Source organism: Bufo gargarizans, chromosome 1 (genome assembly GCF_014858855.1).
Source record: "Bufo gargarizans isolate SCDJY-AF-19 chromosome 1, ASM1485885v1, whole genome shotgun sequence".
NCBI classification, from domain to species: domain Eukaryota; kingdom Metazoa; phylum Chordata; class Amphibia; order Anura; family Bufonidae; genus Bufo; species Bufo gargarizans.
In genome coordinates, this window is record NC_058080.1 from 442,209,771 (window position 1) to 442,231,203 (window position 21,433).

Here is a 21,433-nt window from a genome sequence, read left to right on the forward strand (position 1 = left end):
ATAGTTAATCTGACTGTTAGTTCGGCTGGTGACATATACCCATTTTTGGTGTGAGATACACATGCATTGCAGACGTGACAGGAAAATTAATATAGGTAATCCGTCTGTTAGTTCGGTGGGTGACATATTCCCATTTTTGGTGTGAGGTATACCTGCACTGCATCCGTGACAGGGAAATTATGATAGTTAATCCGTCTGTTAGTTCGGTGGGGGACATATACCTATTTTTGGTGTGAGATGCACGTGCACTTCACTGCACTTTATACGTGAGAGGGAAATGAATATAGTTAATATGACTGTTAGTTCAGCCGGTGAAATATACCCATTTTTGGTGTGACAGGGAAATTAATGTACTTAATCCGTTTGTTAGTTTGGTGGGTGATATATTCCCATTTTTGGTGTGAGGTTTACCTGCACTGCATACGTGACAGGTAAATTAATATAGTTAATCCATCTTGTTAGTTCGGTGGGTGGCATATTCCCATTTTTGGTGTGAGGTACACCTGCACTGCATACTTGACAGGGAAATTAATATAGTTAATCTGTTATTTCGGCCGGTGACATATGCCCATTTTTTGTGTGAGACACACGTGCACTGCATATGTGCCCTGAATGCCAGCATTTCAAAATTGATTGGATTTCTAAATGCTGTAATTCGGTCTAGTGGAGAAAGAGACTTTTAAAACCTTATGCCGGTGACTGTCCCACAGTACTTTTCCAGGCGAGCCATCCCTGCCTTGCACAACCAAGTGGCAGACGAAATCAGTTGTGCACTGCACAACGCCATCTGGGTACATGCACACTGGGTAAATGCAGTGGTGGCTGGGCCTGAGGCAGATAGCAGTTTGGTGCATATCCTACCGCCACCGAGGATTGCAGGACATTTCTCGTTGCCTCCTCCTCCTACACGGCCTCTTCCTCTACCGCCTCCTCATCCGGTCAGCATAACACCTTCCCCACACCAACTTCAGGACAGCCAGGGGGAAACGAGTGGGTCTCCATGCAGGAGACCCATGTGCCGTGTTGCACTGTTTTTAGTACTCCACCAATATGGCCAGTGCCGATGACGCATTCCTCAGCATTACTATCCCACTTCTATGTCTCCTTGAAAAAACACTTTGGACAATGATGGAAGAGGATGTGGTACAGGAGGAAGAGGAAGAGAGATCATTTCCACGGTGTATTGTCCGAACGTGTGTTTAGCACGGCAGGGGGCGTAACCACAGATAAGCGCAGCCGCCTGTTTACAGCCAATGTGGACAAGCTCATGTTCATTAAAATAAACCAGGCATGGATCCCACAGGACTTGTCCCTACCTTGTGCTGAGTAAACAAGTATACCGGCCGCACCCAGCCATTGTTATACTCCAGCGCACTTTCTCTTTGCATTCTCTTTTCTATTTCCCAATGGGGTCTTCCCAAATTTCTTAAAAAAATATTTTAAAAAAATTAATAAAAAAGAAAAGTGTTGGCTACCTCCTCCACCGCCACTTTCAGCTACACCACCACGTCCATCGCCTCCTCAACCTCCTACTCCACTTTGACCTCTGCCTCCTAGTTCAAGATTATAATTTTTTGTTTTCTATTCCATATTATTTTAAGTCATTTCCCTATCCACATTTGTTTGCAGTGCAACTGTCCTGCTCTTACCCCCATGTTTCTTCCTTTTGCAGCCCTCTAGCCCTTACTACGACTTTTTTAGTGCACTAAAGTTTAGGTCCCCATTGAAAGTGTGTTTAGCATGGCAGGGGGCGTTGGTTCAAGTTCCCGAATTTTTGACCCGAAGTCCGGCCGGTCCCGGTGAACCTGAACATTCACGGGTCTGCTCATCCCTAGTTGATAGCTTTTTAATGGCTAACTGAAAAGATGATGACAAAATTGCAAGCCTTCAAGACTACTCAGGTCTCTTCCTCAGGCATGTTATAACACAGTATCTGAAGAGTCACATATTTAGGCTACATGCATGCAAGCATATGTATTTTGAAGTGCAAACCGCAGACCTGTGAAATACAGATACCGACCGAGTGCATGTTGCACTTTACGTGGGCACCTATGTTAAAATGACTATTCTTGTCCGCAAAATGGACAAGAATAGGAAATGTTCTATAATTTGCGGTATGGACACATGGATGTGAACAGCACAAGGATGACATCTGTGTTGTTTCTGCATTTTTTTTACGGACCCATAGAAATGAGTCCGCATGCAAGCTGCAAAAATATACAGATCAGACGCAGACCGAAAATACAGTTGTGTAAACACAAAAATATATGAGGTCTGGGAATGCAAGCTAATGACAACCTTTAATACACTCAGATCAGGAATAAATGTGTTGCATGGATTTATTTCCTTCTACGTCACTTAAGGAATTCAGACCTTCTTGGTGCAGAAAATTAATGAACTCAGGACTCTATCTGTAACTACTACAACAATTTACTGCTACAGCTGTTTGTTTCCCCCTCCACTCATATTGATCTGCTTTAAATCATCAATTGTCTTATCTACTTCACTATTCTCAGGTATTTGTGTGTATATTTTGTATAAATATGTGAATCTTCAGATATTGTGTTATAACATGCCTGAGAAAGAGACCTGAGTAGTCTCAAAGCTTGCAATTTTATCAACATCTTTTCACTTACCCATTAAAAGGTGTCAACTACTAAGGACTTTCATTTCTATATCTTCATTGAGTATTGTGAGCAGATTCTTAGAATTAGAATAGGACCATGCATGATACTTGCTGGGCAACATACAGCAACTGAACTGCCAGCTTGTACATACAACTCTCCATGTCGAATCAGATGATCAGGTGGGAAAGTTTCACTGGATTTACAGGGTTAGGGTCCATTCACACGTCCGTTGTTTCTTTCCTGATCTGTTCCGTTTTTTGCGGAACAGATCTGGACCAGATCTGTACCCATTCATTTTCAATGGGTCCTGAAAAAAAATCTGACATTTTTTTCAGGACCCATTGAAAATGAATGGGTCCAGATCTGGTCCAGATCTGTTCCGCAGAAAAAACCTAACAGATCAGGAAAGAAACAACGGACGTGTGAATGGACCCTTAGGTCGATGTCAGCAGAATGCCAGGCTGGGATACTATGGACCACTCACGTCCGTGTTCCACGGCCGTGTGCATTCGGCCTTAGTATGCAGGTATCACCATATGCCAGCTGATGTCTGCACTGGAAATATCTTAGTACACATTTTGACCACATTGAATAAGTCCACATGACACTTTGTCATGCTCATTCATATGGATCCACATTCTAAAATCAACAGTGCTGCATAGTAGCATTCAAAGGAATAGCTGCCCATGAGCCTAGTGGCAGAAGTGCCAGTTTGATCAGGATTGTATAATTTTTTTTTGAGATGCAATATTTTTAGATTAAAGCAGTATCTACTGTAGTACCTGTAATCACACCGTTTAATTAGTATTATACTGTATACCTTCACATTATCTATTATATATTGTGTAGCCTGTGGTACTTAAGGTTACATAGCCACCGCCTAATGTCCTGGGTGACCAGAATTTCAATCCATGTAGCCACATGTACAGAAGTAGTCTTACAAATTTCTACTATCATTATTTGATGACAAGTATACAAGTAACACTTCATTTTATTTAAATGATGTCAGCACATTTACTATAGAGGTAATTTTCAAGCAATGGACAGCATATTTTTATATATATATATATATATATATATATATATATATATAGAGAGAGAGAGAGAGAGAGAGAGAGTTCATTAAAATTAACTGTAGCATATTTTAGATGTATTTCTCCAAAGTATAGAATTTTCCAAAGTTCTAGTCATATAATGACACTGATTAGTTATATTTAATGAAAACCTGCCACACTGACCGCGTTGCCCAGTCTGTGTGCGATCATACATAACAGGATGAATTGAGCAGATTGATGTGTTGCAATAAATTATTCAATAAAACTGATAATTATTGCATTAAAAGGTTTTTCCTGCCTATGGCATCAATAACATGACGATATGCCATAATTTTTAAATTGTTGGGGGTCCAACTGATGTGACCACTGCCAGTGACTAAAATGAAGTTACTGTGCCCCTTACGTATTTCAATCAGCTCTTTTCTAAGGCCACATGATCAGTTATTTAACCAATCCCCTGTGCGTTAAATATATGTTTATGGTAATGAAGCACATTTTGTGACTATAGCTGTATGCGTTACTTGCATTTCTGAGAACTTGCATTGGATCTTCTGTATCGTGTCAATTTAGCAGCACGTGTTCAGAATGTTTTTACACATAAAAAGCAGTGTTAAGGGAAACAAATGTACAAAAATGTATTTCTTTAACTGAGCACTAGACTGAAATAGAAACTCAACTGAAAAGTTGTTTTCTGATATCTGTTCCTGCACAATACCATAATTAGTGATACACAGAATTCCCATGTGTAAATCATTCATTAGTCTCTCAATCTCCCTATTAACCAGTTGTCCAGATGTCCTTATACCCCAAGGGTACAGCCAGACAAAGCAGCGGATGGTGGATAAATGGACATGATGTGGACGAAAAACTGTGTGGCCATGTGAGCCACAATTGCTTGGTATTAGATAGTAAAAAAATCATAGTCATTCCTTTCTTTATCGTTAATGGCCACCACCACGTGTCGGCCACGCCTGGCTTTATCCAAAAGTGTATGTTTAAGACTCTGATTAGCAATAAAAAAACGGAAGTGCAGGTGACAATGTGGATCTCTGCTCTGTTGTGGAGATGTTGCTACATTAGTAGGAAACATGGTAATGCATGTTCATATGTACTGTCAGTGCATTCAGACAAAGTGCTGAACTGTGGATTTCTAGCTGGTATTTTTAACATTTTTAGCTGCAGAGGGCCATGAAAAGTTTCCTTAAGGTGAAAACACACTTACCAAGTGCATATTAAACCTATTAAAAATGTCTAGCTCAGTCTCTTTCTTCCAGGTGCATCCTTTAGTTATTCATGTCTATCACACTAATTAAATTCTCCCATCAACCCCCCTATTTTTTTATGTTCTTTTTCTGACAAATTCTTAGTAGATTGGTCAGCAAAGCACAGTTTTCAATCTGTTTAAAAGGGAAGCAGAATGCTGCACACTAAAGCCCAAATGGGCTCTGCAAAAAGGCCTCCAACATACTCAGGAAACAAGCCATCAACACTGTGACGACTCTTATTGTGTCTGTTATCATTAATGACAGTTTGACGTAAAAACCATGACACGTGACTGCCACAGTGGTATGAAAATGGATAAGAGGTCACCTTACACATATGTAAGATGGAGAGGAAACACATTTAAAGGAAGTTAGAGTCCAGATGACATTATGCAAATGCTTCTTTTGAAGAGATTAGCTGACATCACTGAAATAACAAACTTTACTCAGCTCTTTCATTTGTTCTACTGGTCGGCATATTAATTTAAAATAAATCATGTTTGTAATAATTAAAGTCACATCTTTCCATTAGTCAGTGACCTACTTTGTTCCAACTTCTATGATATTTCAGTCACTAAAAAGATCTAGAAACGAAGCAGAAGTATAGAGATTGGAGGGAAATTCTATAATGACACATACATCATAGTCTTTGTTCTACTTGTGGTGATGCTGTAAAGATTTTGGCACAATTACATATGCCATGTGTTCAAAGTCCGTGTAATAGTGGATGAATGTGTCTAAGGACCAGCAGAATTTGACTGCTAGCCAAAACATGAATTTTGTTGTGACAAAAGCTACACCAAGCTTAACCCTGTAGTTCTAGAACAAATCTCACAGAATATACAGTAAATAACTCACTTGGCATGTCATAGAGAAACTTTGGAAACTAATTCCTCTAGATTATATATATATAGTCTATGCTGTATATTTTGTGCTTACTAGTTTAGAAAGAAGTCATTTGAAGATAATTTTTTATTTTCATTTGATATGGTCTACTTACTAATTTGATTTATAGTTTACCACCTAATATCTATTGTTCTATATTAACATGAGACATATGTACAGTTGACCTTTTTGGGCGTCTCACACTTAGAAAGGAGACTGACTTGGCAAGAGGTGTGTAAGCAAACAACCCCCACCCCTGCAGTCTCTAAAATCAGCACTCAGGGACCACATTTAGCTTATTTTATATTAAAATTATAGACTGTCATTTTAGTCTTAACTTTTTATTATCATAATGCAGCCAGGGGTCCCAGTAACAGCCGGCTACATCTGGCTATACAGGTCATCTAAGGGTAACTTGTAAGCTGATCAAGTGACAGACGCATCCTACCATGAGACAAGTTTTCTGGCTAGCTATGCTGAACTGCATGATTTTCTCAGCAGCATGTCCAAATATACTCTAATGCAGATGTGAGTTGTGATTTCTAGATCCCTTAGAAGTCAAATTTTAATTTTTAGAAGTATTTTGACTAATACAAATAACCTGTGGCAATTACATATTGCAAACTCTCATCAGGCCTTGAATAGTATTGCCTTCTGGCAAATGCCTTTTTTAACCACTTAGCGACCATCCAATGTCTTTTAATGGCGGGTTGTGCAGGGCCTCTGTCTGCCTTTTGGCAACACCTTTTTGTCACTGTAGAAGAAGGGTTAACAGCCTTCAGAGCACTTCTGCACGAAGAACCATCCATTACAGTTGCGGTTCTTAGCATCACCTCCTGCTTCACAGCTGGGGTCAGAGGAAGCTCCATTCCTGGCTGTTAACTCTTTAATTGCTATGATCAGTTGCATGATCAAAGGGGACCCGTCCCTATGATGAGGTCACCAGGTTTCCCAGTGACTCGGTTGTAGACTGGGGTAACAATCTTCTGCCAGCCCTGAGGACCTACATAGGGTCCCAGGGCTGTCTGTTCAGGGAGCCTGCTGTAACAAAAAACTTTCCCCCTCAAAAACAAGGTCTTATTTAGAAAGAAATAAAAGTCTGCTTAAATGCAGAAAGGCAAGAATAAAAAAAATGTTGCTGGCAATTTAAGCCTTTTCTGGCCTGGATATTAGGGGTTATTGCATTTAACCCAGAAATTCATTGTTCCTCATTTCTTTCAAGACCTGCATTTTGCAAAGTTGTATACAAGAGTGGAGTACTGCAGCATTTAGAACCCCTATGGGTCTGTATTATGGGTTAGGCTTCTGTACGTATTAGCAGTACATAATACAAAAGAAGTGTATATCCAAGTCAGGGATAACAAGGCAAATTGGTATGGTAAATATGTATGTATCATTTCACATGTAATAAGACATAGGTGCTGAGATCTACTCCAATCCAGAAAATATTCAGATGTTTTCATTTCCATAATGTTTGCTTACCCCACAACAATCAGTAACACATATTTTACTATGATCAGACTTTTCCATAAGAAAAATGTTCCAATAGTATAAAAAATCTGAAAGATTGCATTATGCTGTAATACTAGAATATTATCACACTAGGAACATACTTTCATATGGTTTATTAAGATTGAAAAACATGAAGTTTTCAGGAATATTAAATTTGCTATCACGAGACAGCAGATGCAAAGCAGTGAAAGCCATGTTGATTTCATTTAAGCTGGCAAAAAATTCAGATGGCAAAGTGGACAATTCGAAGCTTCGATGCTTTTAATTGGCTTCTGCTACCAGACACTCCGCCACTATACTTCCCACTTATCACCCTACTGCAGTCGCCTGTGCTAATTCCATTAATCATATTGAAAAACCTGTTTATGTTTTATTGTGATATGGATTATTACATGCATTTACTATTCCCAATAGCCTTGATACAATTTCCTGTCTTTTCCCACATTTTCCTTCCATTTTCCTCTTCCAAAGTCTTTGGTCCTTTTCACATTTTGAAAGTTAACTAAACATTGTAAGGTAAAAGATACTGTGGGATAATTAGCCTTAGAATATAAACCTTTACAGACCTTTATTAACCCGTTCCCGACTACTTTACATATATATATGTTGGCTGTTGGGACTTTAAATATGGCACTACTAGCGGACTACATAGTCGCCTGGTGCCTTCTGTTTCAAACAGCAGGCACCCAGGACTTATGTCAGCAATTGGCAGTAACATTGATCGTGGACTTTTAACCCTTCAGATGCCATAGTCAAATGGGACCACAGCATCTGGAGGCGCGCTTCTGGTTGTGTTCCGGTTACCCCCGGTGGCCGCTGCACAGTTTACAGGCAAACTGGGCATATCATTAATTACACAGGTTAAGGCCTCGTTCAAATTCCTTGTCAGTATTACGTACGTGAAAAAAGAGTCCTTATTTAATGCGTGAAGATGTCCGTGAAGAATCCGTGTTTGGTCCATGTGTCCGTTTTAAGCCTCTGTGTGTCATCTATATTCCACGGATGTTGCTCAGCTGAAAATGTATTTCCAGAGCATTTCCTATTAGTTTTCAGTGAAAAACGGATGCAACACTGATGCCATTCGTGTTGTGTCCGTAATTTTCACAAACCTTTAGACGTCAATGGGCTTCTTTGGTCCTTATCATGGACCAAAGTAGTGCTTGTCTCCATGACCAACGGTCAGTAAAAAAAATGCTGTTGTGTGAACAGACACATTTAAATCAATGGGTGCGTGTGCTGTACACAGATAATTCGGACAGCACACATCTGTGAAAAACCGTAGACGAGGCCTAATAGATGTGAGGTCAAATGCAGGGGTACTAGCATCCACCACTACCTCTAAAGAACAAATTGACATATGCAACTTCAGGTCAGAACCGATAATGTAGATAGAATGAGTCAATTCTGGGTCACATGTTCGAGTTGGTGGTAGGAATCGGGTATGGATGTCTTGTTCAGGTTGCGAGAATAACTGTGGACGCTGGGTCAATTGGGATTAACAATAAATTAACTCGGTATAACAATTTACCCCTATTAAATCCCTTCCCTTCCCCCTCAAAGAGCACCTGTCCCAACATGGGTGACTCATAAACCTATATCCGATAGGACTCTTGTGCAAGCCCTAACAATAGATATGTTTCTACTGGTAAAAGAACAGGTATAATTACTGGGAAACAACATTAAGGTCCATAGAACAATAAAAAAACAAAAGGTGTATGGGCAGATCACCCTGCAGCTACATATGGTGGATTGTTGTTAAGCTTGTAACCTCCTGCTATTATAAGTTACATTTTAGCAGGATAGATTTTTAGTGACTACACTTTTTGTATAAAGCCTCCTATTCTGAAATAGACATATATACATATAAAATGAAAATGCTTATCATTTTATTAGTGTGATTATGTTGCTATTTTATTATTGATTCATGTAGTTATCTTTCCTTTCTAAATTTGTTTTAACTGTTGTTTTCCTTTAAGTCTATGAAATTGCATGTTTTCTATGGTGCTATTTTAATCCATCTGCATGCCACAGGCCAGACGCTGACCAGGTGATCAACCTCCAGAAAATATTTGGCACCCTCTCCCTTTGTGTATATATATTTTTATTTTTTATTTATTGGACATTAACAGTTTCTTTTTTCTTTTCTTTTTTTTTATAACAATGGCTAATCGGAATGTGTTTAAAATACCTCCTTCCATCTTGTATGCTCCCTTTACCAAGTAAATATATTGTGGAAATTAACTTTCATGCACACTGTATTCTGGTCATGTGTATATCTGTAGATTTTCACAATCTGTAGAATCACATTACACTGTGTTCAAGTGCAATTGAAAATAATGAAAACTGTCTGCCTTTAAGTGCAAAGATATACACAGTACCATTATATATATTTATACAGTATAGTCAACATTTTGTAGCTATGCATGTTTAAATACTAAAAACTGCAGTACTGCTGGATCCATATCTGACTGCTAGGTTTCAATTGACAGCTGAGGATTTGTGACTGGACCATGAATCAAAACGGCAGGCATTTATACCCCAGTGCCAGTGAGGATACATTGGGAATAACTTGGCAAAGGTAAAATTTTAATTATTTCCAACCCTACACTCCATCTCTAAATGACATTGAGACATAGCTCTGTTGTAGCTTCCCCCTACTCCCTCCTTCTCTGTCTCCTCAAAACATTTATTTACATATCAATATTAACCAAAACATTTGTGAGAAGAATTTTCTAAACACATTTGTTCCATTGTAGTTTTCACTGTGACGGGTGAACAGCTTGGACAAACCTGTTGGTTTGCTGAGTATCTGCAAAACGAGACTCGTTGACAGCAGATGACTTGCCCAGCAGACAATGGGTTAATCCATGTCTGGATTGTCGTATGGTCGCTGTCAAATACAGGCTTTTATACTTCAACATTGCTTTAAGGTACCACAAGCTTCAGATGCTGTAGGAAATTGGAGCTAAAATATGCATATATCATCAAGCAGCAAAAACACAACAAATATAGATGTGTGGCGTACTTATCCCTCAATACCCTAACCATTTGCAGTTATAACCGTATTTCCATACAAATCATCACATAAAGCGTACGCCTGTACACACAATGGGAAAATAACCAAAGAACTAACTAAATAATTAACATACTAACTGGTTGCTGATGGTACATTTATCATTTGTAATTTTACCATATTCCGAGGTAAGAAAACAAAAGCATGCCTTTCATAAATCACAAATAATCTAGAATGCTCGCCAACTAAATACATTGCTAATCATTTGTCACTCGCATGTTGGAAGTAAAATCTTCTATGATTACAATAAGAAATGCCCTGAACGGTTTTGTAGAATACTGCTGTTTTGTTGGCAGATGGGAATGCTACCTGTGACATGATTTTAATGTGGGTGATGGGTATTGTTACCTATGCATGCCTTTGATTTGAAACAATGATTGCAATTTGATCAAGATCTTTTGTGTTTCATATAGCACAAAGCATAAGTAAGAAAATGTATTTGTGCTTTCCTCTATGTTTTTCTCATGGAACTAGCCAGGGTTGGACAAATATTAGAATCCAGGTAGCAATTGCTATCTTTGCACTATATTACTTAACTTTTTTGGGTAGATTGATAGGAAGTTTCTTATTTCAAGGCCACTAAAGTAAAATGACTTTTTGAGGTGTTTAACTAGCTCCTAAAGTCTACTGTATTTTGTCCAGCCTTGACTTCGCATGTCAAGTCTTACCATTTGAAGCCTCTGAGTTTTGCAATATTTATCTTCTTTGTCTTTGGGGCATTTTATTGTTAAAATGTCCCACGAGAACTACTTCTTATGGCAAAACTGAGACAGCCTTGAATAGATGGTGTATAACTAAGGTAAGTGTAAGCAGAATGGTAAGGGCAGAATCATCATATCTGTATGAGATACTGGATTTTTTTTTTTTTTTTAGGCAATATAACAATTTGCTGTATGGACAGTTTAGGCCATACCTCTTATTAGTGTTGAGTGAATTGAAGTCCACGTGGTCGCAAATCGATTTTCCCTTAATGGCAGTAAAAAATCATACTTACCTCATCCATTTGATTGCGACGGGCCGTCCGCTGCCATCTTGATTGGAGATATCGCTCAAAGTCTCGTGCATGGTGATGTATGACGCCACCACGCTGGCCGACGTGATGATGTAATCACGGGCCAAGCTTCAATCAAGATTTCCGCCACCGGCCCGTCGTGAGAAAATGGATGAGATAAGTATGATTTTTTTATATTTTTTATTTTACTGTGTTATTACTGTCAGATTCCTCAATCCGCTATCAAAGCGGCATCTGAGGAGTACAATGACGAGGAGGAAGCGCAATCGCTGCTCTCTGTCATTGCACCCACTACTTACAATAAAATGTGCTTCGTGACGAAGTAATTTGTCATGGAGCGCATTTAAAAAAAAAAATCGGCAAAGCAGTCGAATCAAATTTTTAAATACTTTGCTCATCTCTACCTATTATGTTGATTTTTTTATAGTTTATTTTTATATGTAAAATTATGAAAGGGGAATTTAAATTTATAATGTTTTTTATTTTTTTTAAACCTTTTCATTTTTTACTGTACTTTTAATACAGGCTTTTCAGGCAGCTTATTTGTTTTGCGGACAAGAATAGGCAGTTATATCAATGGCTGTCTGTGCCGTTCCGCAAATTGCAGAACGCACACGGACGCCATCCGTGTTTTGCGTATCCCCAATTTGCGGACCGCAAAACACACAACGGTCGTGTGCATGTAGCCTTATAGTTTACATAACCTTTTTTGTTTACCCACAAGAAGACGCATTATTAAAATGATGAATAGTATGCTTTTTATAATAGATTTTGAATGTTGCAGAGAAAATAATCGTGACACTTTCTAATGCATATATTTTTTCTATTTGCTCTCCAGTTGGAGTGATGTAACTATTGTACTTGCTAGGGGGTTGCCATTATAGACATCCTCTCATGTGAACACATAAGAGCACATTTATGTTCGGGTGTGTCACATGACAGGATGTCCAGGAAGAGAACAGCTACAGAGTATGCAGTTAAGAAAAGTGTCACAATTTTGTATTTGCAAGCGTCTGAGTAACACAATCTATTTAGCTACAACTAACTACAAAAAAGTAGAATATCCTTTTAACCCTATTATAAAAGGGTTTTCCCCACAATGCACATTTATCACCTGCATGATCATAGGGAGGAAGAATTTGAATTGAGCTGTGGTTGAGCATTCGTAGTGGTGCTGCATTCAAAGTCTATGGGGCTGAGAGAGACAGCTGAATGCATCACTTGGCTGTTTCCATCAGTCCCATAGACATTGAACGGAGCAGAAGGAGATATGCCCAATCACTGCTCTTTAAGCTCCTCACTGCAGTTGGGTAGGTGATAAATGTCCATTGTAGAAAATACCTTTAAGGAAGAAACCCAGCAGTTGCTATTCATGTTTGAAATGGAATGGCACAGTAAAAGAAGTGTTTTTTTTTTTATGATGTATAAAATAAATATTTATTTGATAAAATAAAATATTTATTTGATATAAAAAAAGCCTTTAAAAAATAATTTCTTAAATCTTCCTTACTTAGTCCAAATATGCTGCTACTAGTGAAGATGTAGGACTCGCTAATCAGCCATGATTTATTTCCGGTGCTGCTCTCAAGGCCTTATAAATAATGACGACTATTCTGTGGACACAGCTCTCCATCCAAATGTCTCCAGATCTCTTCCAAAGAAATGGCTTGTAAACTGGCCAGACCCCCATGCTGCCATTCTCCAGGAAATGGATCAGCAATCCATTAAGATGCCATTAGATAATCTAATTTGTAACCTAATCTCTAAATTAGCCAGGACCCAGACTTGAAGCATGTTTAAGAGAAATAACATAGAATGGGGGAAATAAGTTTATATTCAAATTGATCGGAGTAGCTGTAGCGTGAAGAAGGATGTTTGTTTTTTCCCTCTTTTTGTGTAGCTGTGATCACGTCTCAGGCTGTCTGGTAACCAGGAGAAACGAGACATGATGTAATTCCAGATTGAACTTGAACTTCAGGGACTTAGAATGTGGGGCAGTGGGAACAATGGGCCATAGGAATCAATAATGTCCATTTAACAGACGACCATGTTGAGAACTCAGTGTTAACATTTATGGGAGAGAAACAGCAGGATCTGCTGTGTGACTAGAATGAGATGGTCCAGATACAAGATGTTGGAAGTAAAGAAAACAACTTTTTTCTTTTTTGTTCTAGCAAATGTTTTCTTCTGTCTCTTTTATTCTGTGAGCAGCCTCTGCAGATTCCTACAGGATTAAAATTAAAAAAGTGAACTTCTCTCTGCGCTAAACCAGTTGCCTGCTCTAAGCACTCTTTGTTCACTTAGGTATAACAAAGTTAATCTTACTTTTCCTGTCAAGTGATTTTGGAAGGACTAAAAGAAAGAGAATCATATTGTAGAGCAACTCCCACATGTGTTAATTGTGTTTGTAGTGGACAAGGGGCATTCCTTCTTTGTGTTTCTTAACTGGGGTAAAATTAAAGCTGCTGTATTGGTGAAAAAAAGCATAATGCACATCTTACCCAGTCTGAGACAGCCACGTTTTGCTTTTTCTTTTCAATAGTTTAAGCAGTTTTGTTTTTTTGATGGTAGATATCTAATAAATAAAATTCCATACAGGATGACCCATCCCCTTCGCCGCCCACCATTCTCATTTAGATGTTTTGATTGTGACATGTAAGGTAATTCTTTCATGTGTCCAAATACAGTTATGGAAGGTTTTAGAATACTGGGTAGAAAGGGAAAGCAATTTAGCAATTTATTCTAACTTGCGCAGGTTTGTTACAGAGTACAAAATATAGAAACTATTGCTTCTGTTGTATAGGGCTTGAGAAGAGCCATCAGAGTAATCTGTAAAGTTAGGATGCCCATACATTTTCAATAGTTGTTGGCCAAATGCTTGATTGACTGACAGCTATTCCTCCGACTCCTTCATACACATGTATGCACGATTCAGCTGAACATTCATGTGTTTCACTGGCAAGAGAGGAGAAAAAAAATTCTGCTAGAACAAAAGGATAAGAAATTAAAATTCAACTAGTCCAATCCTAGGCCCCATACACATTAGATGTCCCCACTGAAATCCGCAGGTTTGGCCAACAATAGTCTATGGTGTATGGGGGCCTTTGGCGTGAGTAAAATGAACATATAGCAAAGTCTTATTAAATTAAAAAGTAACTACATTACAAAGTACCTTTCAGAGGTGTTCCCCAGTGAAGACCCCTTTGTAAGTGAAGCCCTCATCAATCTGTCAATAAATGCTGAGATCGAAATTAATTAAAAAAGAAAATTTAGATATCTAAAGTTATTGCTGTTTGCCTATTAACATGTCATAGTGTTGCTTGGACTTCATTATAAACAATAAAAGTTCTATGTCGTAACTGACTGCTCATTTTAATTGCTAATTAATCCTAGCTCACATTTAACATTTCCAAACAAAAGTTTGCCCTATGTTTGTTTACTGGCTCCAACCATACTGAAGTGCCTTTACCGCACCTTAGGGTAGGTTCATATACAGCAGGTAAAACCGATAGTCTCTAGCTGCATAACTGGACACTGCCGGGCACCGCCGGATCCCCATTCTCTGTAATGAAATCCATCATAAATGATGGGAAAAATACCAATGTGGTATTTTTCTGGCAAAATGCTAGCATTTATGCTGAAAACCTGCCAGATCTCTGTCAGATTCCATTATAGTGAAAAGGCATCCATCGGTGTCCGGCTATGCTGAATACGGCAACTCTTATAGTCTGCTCCATTTTTGGAACAGAGTACCTGTTTTGTCTGCTGTACATGTGAGTCTACCCTTATTTTAATTTTCATTGCCTTAATATGCCTTCCCCTCTTAGCAAAGCAACCAACTGTTTATTTAATAAAGGACAATGACAGTAAATTTATAGGTGCGCAATATTTCACTGTAAATTGTACTTTTCCTGCTTTATTTTTAAATGTATGATGCATAATTAAGTAATATATCCAATAACCTTTATGATTTTTTTTTGCTACCAAGTTATAGTATAGCTTATGTACTAAAAAATGCAAAGTAGTAACCACGCTGATTACGGCGTCTCTCCCTGGAGTATAGAAGATTCAACAATTAAAAAGATGTACCTGCCGTTGAGGACATAAACAAGGGAGAAGATAACTCCCTTGACGAAGGAATACGATTATTTTGAAACGCGTGGGAAGGTTTTTTGGTCCTTAGGGGCATCCATAGAGGCGTGTGACGTCACACAGAAGCTCTCTCACAGCAATCACTTGCCGGCTTCCCCGCGGGCACGCTAGCTACCGGCCGGAACAGTGCACGACTATTGGGTGTCAGCAAGAAGCAGCAGAGGAGGAACATCGCACTACTATAAAGAGTAGGACTGAGTTATCTTCCCCCATTGTTTATGTCCACAACGGCAGGTACATCTTTTTAATTGTTGAATCCTCTACACTCCAGGGTAAGGTGCCGTAATCCGCGTGGTTACTGCTTTGTATTTTTTAGGACACAAGAGTATTTAATTGAGTACAGGCAGTTACTCATACATTAGTCACCCAGCAGTGGCTCTCTCTCTCTGAAGGAGGTGAGAGAGAGGCACCACTCCAGCGGTAGCAGAGGTGGATTTTCAATATAAAGTTATAGTATAGATACTGAAAGCATGTGGCACTGAGAGAATAAAAGGTTGTAAGAAAGACATTGGCCAAAAATGAAAAGACCAAATTTGCACACTTCATACGGTGTGTCTTGTTGCAGTTTTGATGCATTTCCATTCAAAACGAGGAGTGCATCCAAAAAAGAGAGCAATTATAAGCATTTTCTTTATATCCTTTATATTCCTTTATATATTTACTTTATTTAGAAAGTAAATATATACACCTGACCCATCTTGAAAACAGCTATCAAAAGTTTTCCTGTGTGAACCCGGTCTTCAGGGAGTCACAAAGTGCAAAATTAAATGGCAGGTTTAGTAGAACAGAGGTTGTTGAATATTTGTTGCTGGATGTATGAATTACACTATATGCAGCACATGCCTACAACACCCTGAGGCTGAGTTCTACTGGATGGAACTGGTATCACTGTAGAAATTTGTGGTGCTCGAAGTTCAGTTCAGTGGAACTCCAGTGGGCCAAGTGTTATGCCTGTAATATTGCTGATGAGATCTGTAAATGCCCTTTGCGTTATTGATTGCTCTGTTTAATGATAATTATTCTATGTGAGCAGTAAAGTAATTATGTTTGTTTTGTTTGGCTTTTCTTTTGCAGTCCTGGTACCTGGGCTAGTTTGGTCCCTTTCCAAGTATCAAACAGGACATCAATCCTGCCAAGTAATGTCCAAAACTATGGACTAAATATAATTGGAGAACCCTTTCTTCAAGCAGAGACGAGCAATTGAAATAAATGAAACATAAAATAGAAAGAATGGACAAGTGGAAAAGAAAAAAAAAAACACGAAAGAGAAGATATACTGACCAGCATTTGCAGCACTTACAATCACTGATTCCTTTAACCTTTTTAATACTTACAGGACCTGCAAAGCAATGCAAGATATTACTTTTCAGGACTTCGGAGCACATAAGGGGTTAAGGCGGAAACAGTCGTGACACTGAAAGGGTGGCTAATATATTTCACGGAGGGTAGAATGCAACTTATGTCCACTGGGAAATAGGCACTCTTTCTCCACGGCGATATATTTTATATGACTTTTCTAGATGCCTTAATAATTGCATGATAAGCTAGTCCTGTTTGGTTTTAGTCTTCTTGTTGTTTACGCATGGGAACACTTGTCCCATCTTTCTCATAAAGAAAGGCTGTGAGGCAGCAAAAGAGCTGCAAAAATGGGCCCCAAGGCCACCCCTATTATGGATCTTCTTACATAGAACAGTTGTCATTCAGCATGTGGAAAACAAACATTATGTGACCTTCAATCATTAATATCAGGAAAAGAAGTAACTACAAGAATCCCTGCTATACACCGTGCTTATTTTTGGTGTGCTACCCAACTTGTCAGTAGAGTTGTGTCCATCAGATTATCGCTGAAATTAATTGCCTTTGTACATTTACAGAAATCCCTCAGTAATCAATGGAACAATGGGATGTAATGCCCAGAAAATTAAATTAGAGGCAAGTGCTATTAAATTATTTTTTAATGGGGCATAATTATAGTTAGTCCTCTGGCCCTCTGACTCTAAACTGTAGGGCTTGTAAAGCTGTCACCTGCACAGTGCCAGATAAAGCCTCTGATTTTTACATGTGGTCATCACTGGTACTGACAGGAAAAAATAGATTAAAATTATTTAATTCCCTCAATATATGAGGGGCCTTTTAGTATAAAAGCGGCAAATCCAGACAAATCATGATTCTGAACTATAATATTAAATAATTCCTAGCACTTATATTGGTCAGGCTGCTTCTACAGAGCCGAATACCTTATTTATTTAATCATATCTGTTGAATTGGGTAAATGGGATGGGTTTCAGCACTAGAAAGGCAAAGCAATTAGGCAGAAACACATACAGTTCAAGCTGCTGATGTTCATCATGTAACGAAAAGACTGATACCATGGTGCTGTCATCATGTCGCTCCAAGAATTCAGATCTTCAAATTGAAAAAAAATTTTGCATGGCCTATAGAATTATGCCTCTTTATATCACAAGGTAAAAAGTAGTAAAGTACAGTTTCCAACAATTCTAATTTGCACGAAAATATAAAGTCCACATTACGTGCCTTGCCTTGAATTAAAAAAAAAGTGACATCACAAAATTTATTTTGCTGCATTTATTATCATTTTAAATCTCTACCATTTTTATGACAAAAATATTTTGTACTCCACAGGGAAAAGATCAATTATGTGACATCCTGGATTTTTTAAACAGTTATACATTTATAAAGCATATCATGGCTGTGTATAATTGCCGCTTAAAAATAGTAACCAGCAATATTTTCAGTATTTTGGTGTTTTTCTATTAATCTTTCATGTTTTTCATCTTCCAGTTAATGTGGGGATGGAGGGAGGGCGGGCAGGAAAGGGGTTAAAATTTTTACAAATTATGCAATACCACGTTTTGCCTATGTAGGTAGTGCTTTTAGCAGTATTTGGTTATTTTAGGTAATTTCGCAGATAAAAAAAAACATAAAAAAGAAAAAAAAAAAATTTAATGTATGCTTTTTTTTTTCAATTGACCAAAGTGGGTACTGCGATTTTTGCAGTGTGATGAGGTCTTTTTGTGTACTGACATGGAGAGGGAATTTTGTTTTATATATATGCGTATAAATATATATATAAATATATATTATGGGCGGGCGCTAGGAAAAATGAAATTTCAAGCTCTTTAGGAGACTGCTGTACAGCAGAATGCCCATATGGAGCGGCCATGACTGCAAAGTGACCCATTTTATCTACTGTAATTAAAAATTATATACATTTGACATCTCAAAAAGAGCAAATTTTACCTAATTAACTTGACCTAATAGAATGATTATATACCCTTGAAATACTGGAATACGTCATTAGTCTTGAAATATTTCACTGTAGCCTCAAGTAGCCTGGACCACAGGGTTTCACAATGAAACTGTTCTCAATGAATACAGAAGATACACAAATACATAATAGGGCATTGCACTTAAATTGCAGTTATTCCTACTTATTGTTTCATATTGACTATAAAGCCTTAATATTCTAAGGAGTAACAGTACATATATATATATATATTATGCTATACGTGTATGCATTTACATATACAAGTGTATACCTTCCTTTCATGACCACTAGAACAGTGTGACACTACATTGCCTCCTTTGGTAAGCTCTGTTTATACCAGCACACTAATGTACCCTACATGAGCATTATTCTGCACAATTCTTTCAGAGCAATTTTCCTCCACATTATTTGGTCAAGCATATCCCATTTGTCCTTTTATCAAAGATTCATCAGGGTTCCTTAAGCAGTGACCCGGCACAGACAGCAGTTAATTTTAATTGATGGCAGTCATTGATCACTTTACAAGGCAAAGGACAACTGCCCAGTGAATGTTCTCTATTTAATATGATTTTACTCACCTCCCAGTGTGAATGCACTCATCAGTTAAGTACTCATAAGTGAAACATGGCAGCAGAATTGTGGAACCCTGGTGACCACATCCTCATACAATTACATTTATTATTGTTCTCACTGCCAGTCACCTAATGAATAGATATGACTGGGATTATGTGGCGACTCCATTTGATTCACCCACTCAGGCAGATCACTAAAATGCTCAATAGCACAGCAGGAAAACATGAACTTGTGCAAACCACTACAATGATAATTATCCTTATATCAAGATGCTCATTAATCTCCTCTTTATTAGGGCTAGTTGTCAAGGACAATCAATATTACAAGGCTGTATTTGTATATTTGCACTTTTACCAAACGTAAAGGACATTTTAGGTATAATTATTCTCTTCTAATGAGGCCCAGAAAATTGCAGACAGTGTTTGCGGAATATATTCAGTTACAATGTTGTGCTGTGCTCTCTTATTTGATTTGGTTACCTTTTCAGCAGGGTTTCTTAACACGTGGTTTTATTTGATTGGAAGTTTTGTCATGGAGTAATTCATTGCAATTGCAACAATTAAAATTGTTAGAATTATTTGTTGTATTACGAAACTCATTAAATTTAAGAGACATAAGTTATTATGCCCTTACATACTTTGTGCTTTTCGACCACAGAAAGCTCAATGTTCTCTGTCTTAAGATGTCTCTGGAGGTATATTATGCAACACCTGTTGAGAAATCTTGCTCTATAAACTAAAGGAAAGTTTATTTCAATTTGACCTGCAACTTAAAAAAAATTTGCTCCAAAAAGGCAGTGGTCCTTCCCCATTGTTGAGATGACGTTTTAGCATTGCCACACATTTATTCATCCTTTGTGCAATGTTCTGTTTCTTTTTTAATTGCTTTGCAGTCTTGGCCTCTTGGTGTTGCCCCTGAAGTGTGTTTTCCCTAGAGTGACATGAACATTTTAAGGCATACTTTCTGAAAGGGAATAAAAACAGTGAAGGAAACTGTACATAGACATGGCAAAAAAGGAAATCCTAAATTATAGCAATATAGTTATGGGGTGAAGTTCAGATGGGCAGCTTGAAAAAAAAATATGTGAATGAATCTGTGAAGCTGTAAGTAGCGAGAAGTGAGGGTCTTTGTAAGGAACCTTGCCGACAGTTATTTGTACACTGTATAGTTTTGTTATGATTTTTGTTGTATTACACGTGCCCTCATTTGTAAAGCTACCTTTTTAGCATTTGCGATGGGAATATATTTTGTTTCCATTTTTTAAAGTAAACAAGAATATTGCTTGTATAGGAACTGGACTTGGGTTAAAACTCTCCGGATCCTTAATTTATGTATTTGAAAAATAATAAAATAAAAAAAAGTTTAAAAGTGCTGTCCATGTTAGGGTTTGTTTCAGAGTTGCCTATACTTAAAAAGTGTAGGTTGCTAGTCATTTAAGAAAAAAATGTAAATGGAGAAAAGTTATATTTTATGAAGGTTATTTTGTTGTATTTAGTATTTGAAAAGTTGGTTTTTGGAGCATTTCAGAATGTTGAAAGCATCACTGTCTTAGTACATATGTGACTGTCCTCTAGCAAAATGCATTATGTGATTGTTAATTCATGTTGGTATTTAAGAACTGAGTGCACCCAGCACTCCTTGAAAAAGCCTAGAATTTAGAGCAGTAAGTTTAAAGTCACACATGACCATGTCCTCAGGGAGCATAAATTTCAGATTTGCAACTTGTAGCTTCACAAGGACTTAATGGATTAGTTTGCATAGGATGCATTCATCAGTTATACTATCCATTTTTCTTTCTTCTGTATGAAACTATGGTTGGTGAAGACAAAAGCCAAATGGGACACCCTGTTATGTTGACGGATAAGGGAAGAAATATAAGGCCTTCTACATTTAGAAAACCAGGAGTCACTTGCATAGATTTGAAGTGTTCTCTGAGATTTAAAAACCTGTAGAAATTATCTCATAAGTTTTGTACAGTATTTTTGGTTAATGA

The 21,433-nt window shown here is 37.8% G+C and overlaps 1 protein-coding gene across 4 annotated transcripts in view; it reads left to right on the forward strand.

Annotated features, from left to right (window-relative positions):
• The window catches only part of NFIB (nuclear factor I B), a 230,973-nt gene that overhangs the window by 207,302 nt on the left and 2,238 nt on the right, over positions 1-21,433 (forward strand). For 3 of the 4 annotated variants that reach the window (XM_044272279.1, XM_044272271.1, XM_044272287.1), the window contains 2 exons: positions 9,831-9,919; positions 16,653-21,433. The exon at positions 16,653-21,433 is cut by the window's right edge and continues 2,238 nt beyond it. In XM_044272279.1, coding sequence (XP_044128214.1) covers positions 9,831-9,919; positions 16,653-16,782 — 219 coding nt within the window. In that variant the 3' untranslated portion in view covers positions 16,783-21,433. The remainder of the gene's footprint in view (positions 1-9,830; positions 9,920-16,652) is intronic. The other variant, XM_044272295.1, reaches the window with a different exon arrangement.